This window comes from Diabrotica virgifera, chromosome 8, assembly GCF_917563875.1.
Source record: "Diabrotica virgifera virgifera chromosome 8, PGI_DIABVI_V3a".
Taxonomy (NCBI): domain Eukaryota; kingdom Metazoa; phylum Arthropoda; class Insecta; order Coleoptera; family Chrysomelidae; genus Diabrotica; species Diabrotica virgifera.
In genome coordinates, this window is record NC_065450.1 from 7380110 (window position 1) to 7392896 (window position 12787).

The 12787-nt window shown below is 32.4% G+C and overlaps 1 protein-coding gene across 2 annotated transcripts in view; it reads right to left on the reverse strand.

Annotated features, from left to right (window-relative positions):
• The window catches only part of LOC126890655 (esterase B1-like), a 68269-nt gene that overhangs the window by 11047 nt on the left and 44435 nt on the right, over positions 1-12787 (reverse strand). For both annotated transcript variants that reach the window (XM_050659773.1, XM_050659772.1), the window contains exons 4-5: positions 2322-2651; positions 1813-1963 (exon numbers count right to left, since the gene is read on the reverse strand). In XM_050659773.1, coding sequence (XP_050515730.1) covers positions 1813-1963; positions 2322-2651 — 481 coding nt within the window. The remainder of the gene's footprint in view (positions 1-1812; positions 1964-2321; positions 2652-12787) is intronic.

Below are 12787 nucleotides of genomic sequence, written 5' to 3' on the forward strand. Positions count from 1 at the left end.
TACCATTTACAACAAACATGACACACCCCCTGCTCTTATAAAATAAAGAAAGCATTTCTAGAAATACTAGACAGAACATCTTTTGATTTAATACTTTATACTGATGCTTCCAAAAATTCTTGTGGTGTAGGATGCGCAGTTACTACTTTGAAAGATCTTATAAGTTCCTCTCGGTTGCCTTCATCATGCAGTATTCACACGGGAGAGCTGTATAGCATTCTCCAAGCCTTTAAATCCATCTCCACATCATTCAAAAATGTAGCAATTTGTACCGATTCGCTTTCCTCCATATTCTCATTAAAATCAATGTTTACTGATCATCCACTAGTTCAGAATATACACGATACATACCAATCTCTTCATGCTCAAGAAACAAGGGTCTCACTTATCTGGCTCCCATCGCATATTGGCCTTGACGGTAACGAAACTGCTGATCACCACGCTAAAGAAGCGGTTACTTCATCTATTAGCCAAATAACCCAAACAACAATCCAAATAAGCAAAGACCTTAAATCCAAGTTCAAAAAGTCAATCCTACAATCTTGGCAAACTCGTTGGGATAACTGTGACACAGCCTTACACAGAATTCAACCTACACTTATTACTCGGCCAAGTCTTAACCACCTCACCCGCAACGAATCAAGGGTAATAAGAAGACTTAGAATCGGTCACACAAGACTGACACATGGACACTTAATGTCCACCAATAATGAACGTCCAACATGTCAAAAGTGCAATACAACCCTTACAGTAAGCCATATTTTAACAGACTGCCAAATGTACACCAGATATGCCAGAAAACACAACATGAAAACGTCGCTTCAAGATATCCTAAACGATACAACTGAATTCTCCAAAGTGCTACAATTCCTGAAAGACATTAATCTCTTTAATAAAATTTAATAAATAATATCAAAGTGCAACACAACCCTTTCAGTAAACCATATTTGAACCGCCTGCCAAATGTATGAACACCAGAAACCACAACATGAAGACGTCGTTTGAAGACATCATAAAGGGTATAATACTCGTGAAAGACATTAATCTATTTAATAAAATAAAGTTTAATAGCTAAGTAATATCTAATTGTTATTTTTTTGTACTATTAAGAATTTTTGTTATCTTGTAATCTGTAATAATTGTTTAAATTAACTGTACCATGCCAATGGCCTTAGCTGTCGAGGCATTTAAGCTAAATAAAAAAAAAAAATCGCTAATAATTTTAAAAGCATTAACTTTTGAGAAAAATGTCAGGAAACTTATTTTATTTAGAATGTCCCAAAAAACTAAGAAAAAATATTTTTCGGAGGAAAATAGGAGATTTTTGAAAATAGTGCACGCCGCTCCGGCAAATAACCGGATGGACACGCATAATTAACAATTAAAAAACTACGGTCTAAATTGAAGTTAGACCCGATCACTCTTCGGAATCTAGAAAAGAAATATTTAAACTATTATCCAATTTATTGGCACCCTTAAAAATACTAATTTAAATATGAGGTTTTAAGCCTCGAAAATGCCTATTTTCGCATTTTTTAGATTTTACATCGCCTATAAATCGAAAACTGTCAATTTTTGAGAAAAATCACCAGATATCTTTCTCGTTTAGAATGACCCAAAAAACCTAAAAATATATTTTTATTTGTTAAAAAAATTGTTTAAACAGTTTATGCCCAAAAATTCCGTCAGTCTCCCTTCAGGTTTGTTTAAAGGGGACATTTTTGAATATGAATCCGCAGAGAAAGCGAATTAGAAATGTTTTACAGACGGGAGCGGTCTCACCACATGGACTAAGGATATATTTTTTGTTACCTGGTATATGAGTAAAACCACTGGAACGTTTAAGGACATTTAATCCAGCATCCAGACTCATACAATATAAATAAACAGGTTCGGTTTGAAGTTTTGCATGAAGTTTAGCAGTTCCAACTACTGGGGCCGTATAGGTACCATCAGTGGACATCTGAAAAAAATAAATAATTAAAAATTTTAATAAACAACCAAAAACCATCGTAGCCACAATTTTTCCGCAGTTCGTATCTTTATTTAGAAAGGTAAATATTGCAACGTTTTCCCGACTCTGTCATTGATATTCTTAGATTGATATGCTAGGCTAGATTGTCAAATAAAAATGATAGGAAATGATTAGTGTGACGTGTACAAAAAAAATAACTAACATTTCAGAACGTCAGTTGAGTGATTATGTTTCCAAAGCTGACCAAAAATATATTTCAATTGAACAAGCTTCTATTTTTACCACTTTCACCATCTTTGACCAACTTTGTTTTTAATGTAATTTATATTATACTTCCAATACTTACTAGATAATTTGCCATTTCCACTGTGTTTTCAGTAAAGTAGAACTTCCTGACTTTCTCTTTAATTAGCTTCCTCTTAGGGTCATCATTTCCTATCAACATATGTGGGTGTACATACTTGTCGAGATTGAAATAATCTGGTTTAAGTCCTTGTTCCTTTTCCCTTTGTTGATATATTCCATATAATATTCCCTCCATAGTATTAAAGCCGATCATTAATGGAACCTTGTTGTACTGACCTTTAACTATTATGTCTTGGGATAAGGATGTTATAATGGCTGAATCGTTTGGCTTTTCAATTTTAGGAGCTATTTTAAGTTGTCTTCCATATTTCTGTACAAGATAAAAAGTAAATGTATATTGTTTTGATATTGCGTGTGAAATATTCTTTTAAATTGTTTAAAATTTAAAGTAAAATAGGGTCACAAAATTGATTGTCTTAATTTTATATGCTTTATTTAAATTTTCCAGTAGATTTTCATGGCCTTTAATTAATATTAATTCAGATTTAAATGAAAATGTTCATGGTTGGGGAGCTTCAGCGGGAATTTTTGCAGTTACACGAGCGCGTCTGATTATCATATGGGGAGAAACCTTGCGTCATATTATCATATGGGAAGAAATCTGGTACCCTCCAGATGTACCTCTACCATATATTGGCTCTTAACACAGGGGAGTTCGTTAAGGGGGTCCCGAAAAAAATTTATCCTTAAAAAACTCGAAATTGTCAGATTAAGATAAGGTAGGTTAAATACCTACATTGGGACATGATAGAGGCAAACAACTATTAACTTTTCTTTTGGAAAACAATATCTATCAAATGAACAGCTTCTATAAAAAGAAAAAACACAGAAGATGGACCTGGGAAGTCCTGATGGAAAAACAAGGAACGAAATCGACTATTTCTTAACAAACAAAAAAGAATTATTTCAAGAGGTAAATATGTTAAACCAGTTTAGTACAAGCAGTGATCACATGTTAGTAAGAGCTAAAATAATGATATCGATCGAAAAGGAAAGACTCAAAATAATAAATAAGAAACACCCAAAGAAATGGGCAAAACCAATTAATATTCAGGAGTTCAAAAAATATATTAATGATACATTAAAAGATACAACAACAACGGACATTAATATATTGAATAAACAAATAATCACCACAATAAAACAGGCTGAAACTAAATATTGTCCAACAAACCAAAAAGATGAAAAACTAAGTCAACCTACTAAAACCCTTATATAACTAAGACGACAGATGAAAGGTGATATCAGTTCAAGCAAAGCAGCGCTTAATCAAATAAATAAGACGATCACAAAGGCAATAAGAAAAGACATAAGAAACTACAATGTAGAAAAAACAAAAGAAGCAATAGAGCAAAATAAGAACATGAAAGTTTTGAAGAAAAGCCTACAAAAAGGAAAAATAGAAATCAACAAACTAAGAAACAGAACTGGAAAAGAAACTACAAACAGAGATGAAATATTAACAATAGTCGAAGAGTTCTACAGAGAGTTATAAAAATCAAGAAAAAAAGATGACAATACGCAACCTCCAATATAACAAAATCAGAAATCAAAGAGGCTCTGAAAAAAATTAAAAATTATTGAACCCCAGGCTAAGATGGAATAGTATCAGAAGCACTAAAAATTGAAGGAAATATACTACTTGAAAAAATTAAACTACTTTTCAATACCTGCCTTCACAACGCCAATATTCCAACAGACTGGAACAACGCTACTGTGATTACACAAAGCCGGAGACAAAGCCAATTTAGAGAATTACAGACCGATTAGCCTCCTCAGCCATTAATATAAGTTATTTACGCGAACAATAGTTAAGAGAATGGAAAGAAAGTTAGAGACTTATCAACCAAGAGAACAGGCAGGATTCCGAAAAAGTTACGGAACAAATGACCATCTACAAAGTATAAAAACCCCCTAATAGAGAAAATAGTGGAATACAATAAACCTCTAGTTCTAGTTTTTACCGATTTTCACAAAGCCTTTGACACAGTTGAGCTTAGCAAAATATTACAGGCGCTTAAAGAATGCAGGCTAGATTAAGGTATACAAAATTATTACACAAAATATACTAAGAGGCAACAGCCACTGTCAAATTACATACTAACAGTAATCGCATAAAAATTGAACGGGGGTTAGACAAGGAGACCCAATGTCACCTAAACTTTTTAATACGGTCTTAGAACATGCTTTCAAGAGTTTGGATTGGATGACAAAGGGAACAAAAATAGATGGAGAATACCTAAACCACTTACGCTTCGCCGATGATATAGTCATAGTAGCTGAGGATCTAGGTATGGCAAGAGAGATGGTACAAGAACTCGTTGTGGCTACAGAAAATGTAGGTTTAAATATAAACATCTCGAAAACAAAAATAATGACAACTTTCGTACCCAACCAGAATATCAGTATTGTTGGGAAGGAAATAGAACTCGTAGATAGATATAAATACCTGGGACATGAAATTACGATGGGCAGGGATAACCAAACTCATGAACTGAAGAGAAGAATAGGTCTTGGGTGGGCAGCATTTGTAAAACTGAGAGAAACTTTTAAAAATGAAAAGTAAAAGTGAAAAGTGCTTTTTGTTTAAAAAGTAGTAAACTTTGTATCTAAGGCTTTTCGTTGTCTTCCTCGCATTGCGAGAGATGTCGCTGGATTGCGTCTCAAGAGGTGTAATCCTTGCATCGCGATGGTTTCCCTTAAATAGGCAGGATTTTTTCTTTCAGAGTTGTGACTACATAGCTTCACTGAGGATGCATGGGATGCTGAATAGACTATATGGAGATGGTGGTCCAACTCTGAATCAAATAAAAACAAAACTGCCTTTATCTTTTTAAAAGTGAGTTGCCCACATGCCTAAAGAGAAAGGTATTCGATCAGTGCGTCCTCCGGTCTTGACGTACGGATCAGAAACACTTACCTTAACTAAAGCCTCGGCTACCAAACTAAGAGTCACGCAGAGAAGAATGGAGCGGTCAATGTTAGGAATAACTCTGCGAGACAAAATCACAAACGAAGAAATCAGGAGAAGGACAAAGGTGACTGACGTCATTGAGAGGATAGCCAGGTTGAAGTGGAGATGGGCAGGACACATAGCCAGAATGACAGATGGGCGGTAGTACGAAGAGGTTATTGGAATGAAGGCCAAGAGAAGACAAGAGAAGCGTAGGTCGACCGCCTACAAGATGGACTGACGACTTAAGAAAGGTAAATAAAAACTGGATGAGAGCGGCGCAGGATAGATGGGGTTGGGGGGAGGAGGCCTATGTTTAGCAGTGGACTTTTGAGGCAGGATGATGATGATGATGATGTGGTTTTTTGTAACATTTTTTTAATGTTAAGTGGATTGTACCGGTGTCGGTGTAGCAAAAAAGCTAGTTTTGCATTATTTAAATGTTGAATGGGTTGCATATCCCAGTTCATTTTTAACGAAGTAAAAGATAAACGTACTCGCAATCTTTTCGATTATTTCAATCCAGTCATCGGAGTAAAACAATAAATGATTACGAGTACGTCTATCTTTTACTTAATTCAAAATGAACTCACAAATGCAACCATTCAACATTTGAATAATACAAGACTAGCTTTTTTGCTACACCGGTATAAGGAACTTAACATAAAAAAATGTTACAAAACACCAGACAATGTTCTAACTCTGGTTTTTTATTTGAAGCATTTAGTTTACTTGTAACCGTTGACCTGATGATGTTGTGCAAAATTTATATAACGAAACCCGTCATCGGTGTAAAACAATAAATGATTGCGAGTACGTCTATTTTTACTTCATTGGAAACGAACTCGCCAATGCAATCCATTCAGCATTTGAATAATGAAAAAGCTTTTTTGCTACACCAGTAAAATGAACTTAACATCAAAATAATATTACAAAAAAAATCCATACAATGTTGACCTGATGATGCTCTGCAAATTTTAGAGAGCGACACCGGTCGTCAGAGTAAAACAATAAATCATTGCGAGTACGTTTATCTTTTAACTCCGCCGTTGCCTGGTCCCAAGTCCAGGATGAGAAAGAAGGAGGGTTCAGCATGGGACTAACTATTCCTTCTTGTAAAAAAACATAGTTTTGAGAACGAAGCACGTGCCTCGGATAAAGACGGATCTTTTAACCTTCGTCGGGCGGCATAGGTACAAAATTGTAACTTTTGAGTTTTCAAATTGTGATAACTTTTTTTGTTAGAGATAGAGACTTGAAATTTTTTGACATCTCTACATTTATCCATTAGATTACGCCAGCAAAATATAACAAATAAATTTTTATTTAGTTCCCAACAGGGAGCTTAAATTTTTCCTACCCCCATAAACGACAAGCATTTGTACCTTGTATTTTTTTTAAATGAATGTCATGAAACATCAATACATTTTATATTTAACTGATAGTTTATTTGAACCAAAATACAAAAATGAATGTTAGTGAGAAGTTTCGCAACACATACATGTCGTTGTAGACAAAGAATGTGTGTCGCACATAGGTGGAAAACATACTATAGTATTTTTACTACAAAAGCGATATTACGTAGGTCAAAATTTTTGACGTAAGAGAACTGTCACAACATTAGAATGTGACTTTTCAATATACACGAATACTGTACACGACTTTTTCTCGTTTTAGGCTGTTTTTTCCGTTCGTTTTGGCAAACAAGGCAACTTCCGGTTATTGGAATATATCCACAAATGCTCTGAGATACTTGAAGAAGAGTATCTACAGCAAGACAAAGATTGTTGATCTTTAGAAAGATCCTTCAAAAACTTCGTGCGTTGGTCCTTTGTTTTTTGTAATGTATTGTGCTGTCGATCTCGATATATTATAGGATGCTAGGCCAGTGACGTCAATCATATTATAAAAAAGGCCAAGAGCCAAAGGAATGTTAGACGTTTGACCGTATACTCACCGAGCATTTTTTCCATGGTATCAACATCCCTTTAATTTTACTCTAATACTCAATCATTTCCAGGTACTTGTCCTGTTATATGCAGGGAGGAAAGTAACACTCTTACTTTGTTTTTTTTTAGCAAATAAGAGCATTCATGATTGTATGCGAGCTTTGTGGAAAAAAATAGCTATTTTCTTGCTTGCTTGCATATTGATGGGTATAAATCTCTTATTTTTTTCTAATTGACCCCACTAACCTCATGTGACATGAATTCTAGACTTTAGCTAGTTAAAAATTGGTAAAAAGCTTGTGATAATATTTCGCCCAGAACCTTTAGAAGACGTGACCAGATCCAAAACTGTTCTGTCGCCAACATTAAATTGTCGGGAACCATTTGCTGTTTTTCAAATATAAAGGTAAATTTGTATGGGATTTGATGGATTACAAATAGGGGAGTGCATTTAGATTTTCACTTCGGAAAAAATCAAACAAGATAAAACTTGTTGTAATTTCATTAATAAATGTTTAATAAACAACATATCAAAAAGTTCTACTTGAGAAGTGGGTGCTTCATTTTTTATTAAACAAATGAACAGCGAAGTTAGATGTTTTTTTAAATAACTCCGAAAATATAATTTTTAGAAAAAAACTGACTTGACCATTGAAAAATTCAGAAAATTTTACAAGAAAAACCTTATATAAAGATTTTTCTAAAATTAAATCTCTAGCTTCTGTAATTTTTTATTTATAACGCTAAAGTCACCCTTCTCACACACATTGGCGCAATGTAAACTAGCGTTGGAAGAAGTGCACGGTTGAGTTTTTTTAATGTAATTCTTTAACTAATAGATCAAAAGAAATTTTACAAATTGGACATGAAAGAAGATAAAATAAGCTATCTTATGGTTGTAACAAAAAGAAATAAAATGTATGGACATAAGTACGGTGTGGGCGGAAAATGAGGCTTACATGAATTCTGTTTAAAAATGATTTAAAAATGTGTAACTAATACAATTTTACTTACAAAGCTCTCAAATTTGCACAACTTACCTCTCAATCATCTTACTAAACGATGTTTCATTTAAAAAAAATCTCAAAAATTTAATTCAAATAATACGCTGTCTCAAAAAATGTAATTTTTGAAAACTTCGTACTTCTACAGAATTCCCACCAATTTAAGACGGTATTACTCAAGTTTGAATAAATCTAATACAATTTTTTTAATATTTTTTTGAAGCCTAGGATGTGGTCTTTAAAAAACACTGAATTATTTTAGATTAAAAATGAAATAAACAATTTCTTTTTGAGAAAACTAAGAAAGATAACAAAAATGTAATACAAAAACCGAAAATTACCAGCTGAAAAAATGTATATACAGAGTGATCAAAACTTTTTTCTGTAAAACTTACCTAAAATTAATTTAATAATAACCTTAAAAAATAATAAATGTTCAACAAAAAAATTTTTTTTAGCTCTTATACAGTATGTCTGCGTAACTTGGAACCTATTGATAACTTTTTTAATATCAGTTTTACGAAAAAAAGTTATTTTTTATAAAATACTCTGCATCGTATATAACATAATATGCAACCATCAAATATCAAATTTTGTTAATTTTGTACGAGGTATGTCAAAAAATATGAATTTCACTCAAGAGTAAAGTACCTTTATATTTCACAATATCGAAAATTTTTATAAAGGAAAGTTGTTTGGAATTAAAAACTATGTTCCAATATGTGATTATATCCTTCTAATCGAAAATTTGTTTTTTTTAATATTGTTTCAAATTAATTATACCAAACATCATTAAATTTTCACTAATTATTTATGATAACTGATTTATTATTAATTTTATGAAGAAAGTTATTCGTCATAAATAGCTGCGCATGTTCTAACACTTAATATGCAAATATAAAATATTATATTTTATCAATATTTTACGAGGTATTATGTAAAAAATTGCATAAAAGTGTAATTGCATATTGACACATCGTTTTTAATTCTGAACAACTTTCCATAATAACAATTTTCAGTATTATGAAAAATATAGGTATTTTACTCCTAACTGAAATTTTTATTTATTGACATATCTTGTACAAAATTGATAAAAATTGATATTTTATGATTGCATTTAAAGTTTTAAAATATGCAGAGCTTTTTACTAAGAATAACTTTTTTTTTATGATTCCATTGCAACAATTTTTTGAACATTGAAGAGATAGATTTTGAATAATTGGTTCTTTCTTTCTAATACATTTTAATTTTTAATATTTTTGTGAAAATTATTTGTTTATCTTTTTTTTTAAGAATGAAATTCCATATTTGTTTGATTGGATTCTACTTGTTTTTCATTTAAATATCCGCCATTTTGGATCCGCCATTTTGAAATTAAAATTTTTAATCTTTAATTCAGATTCAACAACCTGTTAAAAATAAAGACAATAAATGTTTTAGAAAAATGTTCTTTTTATGTTCTTTTTAGAAAATCCGCATTTTGGATCCGCCATTTTATAGTTTATAATGTTAACATTTAAGTTAGGTTTATTAAAGCTCTCAAAAATAAATATATGTAGAAATAAATACATTTTGTAAAGAAATTATGATTTTACAACTATTTTTTAAGTTATCCGCCATTTTCAGCAACCTCTCAAAAATATCCACATATATGTAAACAAACACGTTTTATAAAAAAATTCGAATTTTACAACTGCTTTTTAAGGAATTTTAGGAAAAAATCCGCCATTTTGAATCCGCCATTTTGAATTTGCAAATTGAAATGTCAGATTCGGGTTCAGCATAATCAAAACTAAAATAAAAACATTTTTTATCAAAATAAAATGTTGAATTCACCCATATTCTTAACATTATTTATACAAAACAATTGTTATTGTTTAAACAATTAATAAACAATTAGCGGCGAAATTTGTGAGTAGAACTTTTTACTTTAACATATTTATAAACTAACAAAAAAAGTTTTAGAAAAATATAACCTTGTTTGATTTTTTCCGAAACATTGTATCTTCTCGTTCTAATTGCACTCCCCTAAAACCCAAAATACAGTGGGTTTGTGAGGTGAGATATATATTGTGTAAATTGTGTCCGCCCTCTAAACGGAAACAGTTGTTAATCTATGGTTATGCATTTTGATGGTTTGTAGCCTTGGTGCACATTATTATTCAGAATTGTCTAGGTATCTCGTATGAGTGCAGCCTTACCAGCTGTTTTGCGTTATTGGCGGGTGTTTTCGTTGTCAAATCTTAGCATGAGAAACGATCACGAGACATTGATGAACGTATTGATGAACGTTTAGTGGCAGAGACTCCATGTTCCACATCTCTCACAAGTTTTCTTTGTTGATTCTATTCGATGTATGTATACCTCTGTTGTCGGCATTTCGGTAAACTAAATTTAGAATCATTATTATTCATGATAATTTTTAAGTATACACGTATTGACAAAAATCAAATAACTAGATGTGGAGGAAATCTATTATGTCTGTTATTTCGTTGCGGGGTATGCCTCTCAGAGGAAAGGGGGGGAAACTTATATGCAAGCGAAAGTTGGTAATAATGCATTTATAGCAGAATACTCGAATCATATGTTTCAGTATTGAATACTTTATAAAAATAAATTATAATAAATTAAGGAAATTAAGGAATAAATTACGGAATTAATTATAATAAATAAATTAAAAATAAATGGTACGGTAAACAATCCTCATTTTTTAATATGTTATTCCTTACAAAAAAACCTTTAATTTAAGCACAAATAATTAAAAATCGTAAATTTGGGTCAGAAGTTATTAACTTTTTAAGAATTCCCATAAGAGCCCATGTTAAAACTTAACTTTGACCATTAATAGGTAGTAATTAAACGGCATGGTAAAACAATTTTAAAAAAATCAAGTCTTAGTTTTTTTAAGTAAACTATAACATACTAAAATTTCATGCAAATCCTTAATTCTTTGGCGAAGGTGTAGAACGTCGTTAAACTACAATACAATGATACTCTTCCTAGAATTTGTTTACGACCACTATTTTCAAGTTTATTGTTGCAGTAATTTCAATAATTTACGATAGATAACAGGAATCACTTAAAAGAGCTTTCTAATATTTGTTTGTAAATCCGTACAAGAACAAATCGCCGAATATTATTATTTATTTATTGCAATATTAAACAATTTTTAACCAATTACGCTAGTTATAAATAATATTATCTTAAAACTAATAAAGATTTCCCTTTAGATTAAGAAATTTTTAAGAATATATCTAACAGGTACAGTTGGTGTGATGTTACCGGTGTAAAATTATACCGCTCGACAAAAGTGACGACAACGGAAAATGAATATATGATCCTGGAACGTACTTAGCCTATATCAACCTGCAGCCCTAACGCAGGTGGTCAAAGAACTAGAATCCAGAAACATGGACATAACTGCCTTAAAATAGATCAGATGGACTGGAGAAGGCACACTAAAACCTAATAAATCAGTGGTATTTTTCAGCGGAAGCGAACAGGAACATCAATTCGGAACTGGCTTTATAGTCAAGGAAAGTCTTGTGGGGCCAATCTTAACGTGCAAACCCGTTAACGAAAGGCTCTGTTATATCAGATTCAAAAGACAAATACATAACGATTCACTAGTGGCTGCCCATGCACCGACAGGGGAAAAGGGAGAGCATGTACAAGATAGCTTCTATCAAAAACTGGAGGAACTGACAAATAATCTCCCCAAACAGGACATGCATAATATCTTGGGAGATTTTAATGCAAAGATTGCGAAAGAAGCAGCGTACAAACCAACAATAGGTAACCATAGTCTTCACGATGCCAGAAAAGATAATGAAACAAGGTTAATAGAGTGCATTTTCTAGGTGCATTTTCCGTTGGAACTTTACCAAGCTGCAGACGGGGATGTGAATTGCATAGTGTAGAATTCCTTCCCTTTGTCTTCATTGCAGCATCCATTTGGCTTGCAAATTGTAGAAGCCTTGGAGGTGTCACCAGGAAAGTGTACCAATAAGTTTTTCAATTTAAAAATCTTTTAGTAATATTTTTAATATTTTCAATATTATTAATGTTGCTTTTAGAATTGAAAAACTTCATCTTTCAATTGCCAGATGACGCTAGTCACCTATCCTATTTCTTTCAGTTGCGATGTGTGAGAGAAGCTCTCAGTGCTGGTCAGTTAGGATATGGAGAACAAGCCTGCGCTCTCTCCGATGATATTCCAATAAGAATCGAAAATCGCGATTCAGAGAGCTGGATTGCACTCCGTATTCTAATTGAAAAGTAAGATTGTTTTGCCTTCGCACTGCAACTGAATAAAATGGTATACATTTTTATTTTAAGGTTAATAGACTTTGCAGCGTCCCATAACCTAGTAATAAAATCAACAATGCTCGAACACAAGAAAATACACAAAGAAACATGGGTTTCCAATGACGGCGTGACAAGAAATCGGATCGACCATGATCTAGTAGATGCCAGGAGGGGTAGTAACTGCCTAGACGTAAGAAGCCTAAGAGGAGCTGATGGAGACACGGATCATTTA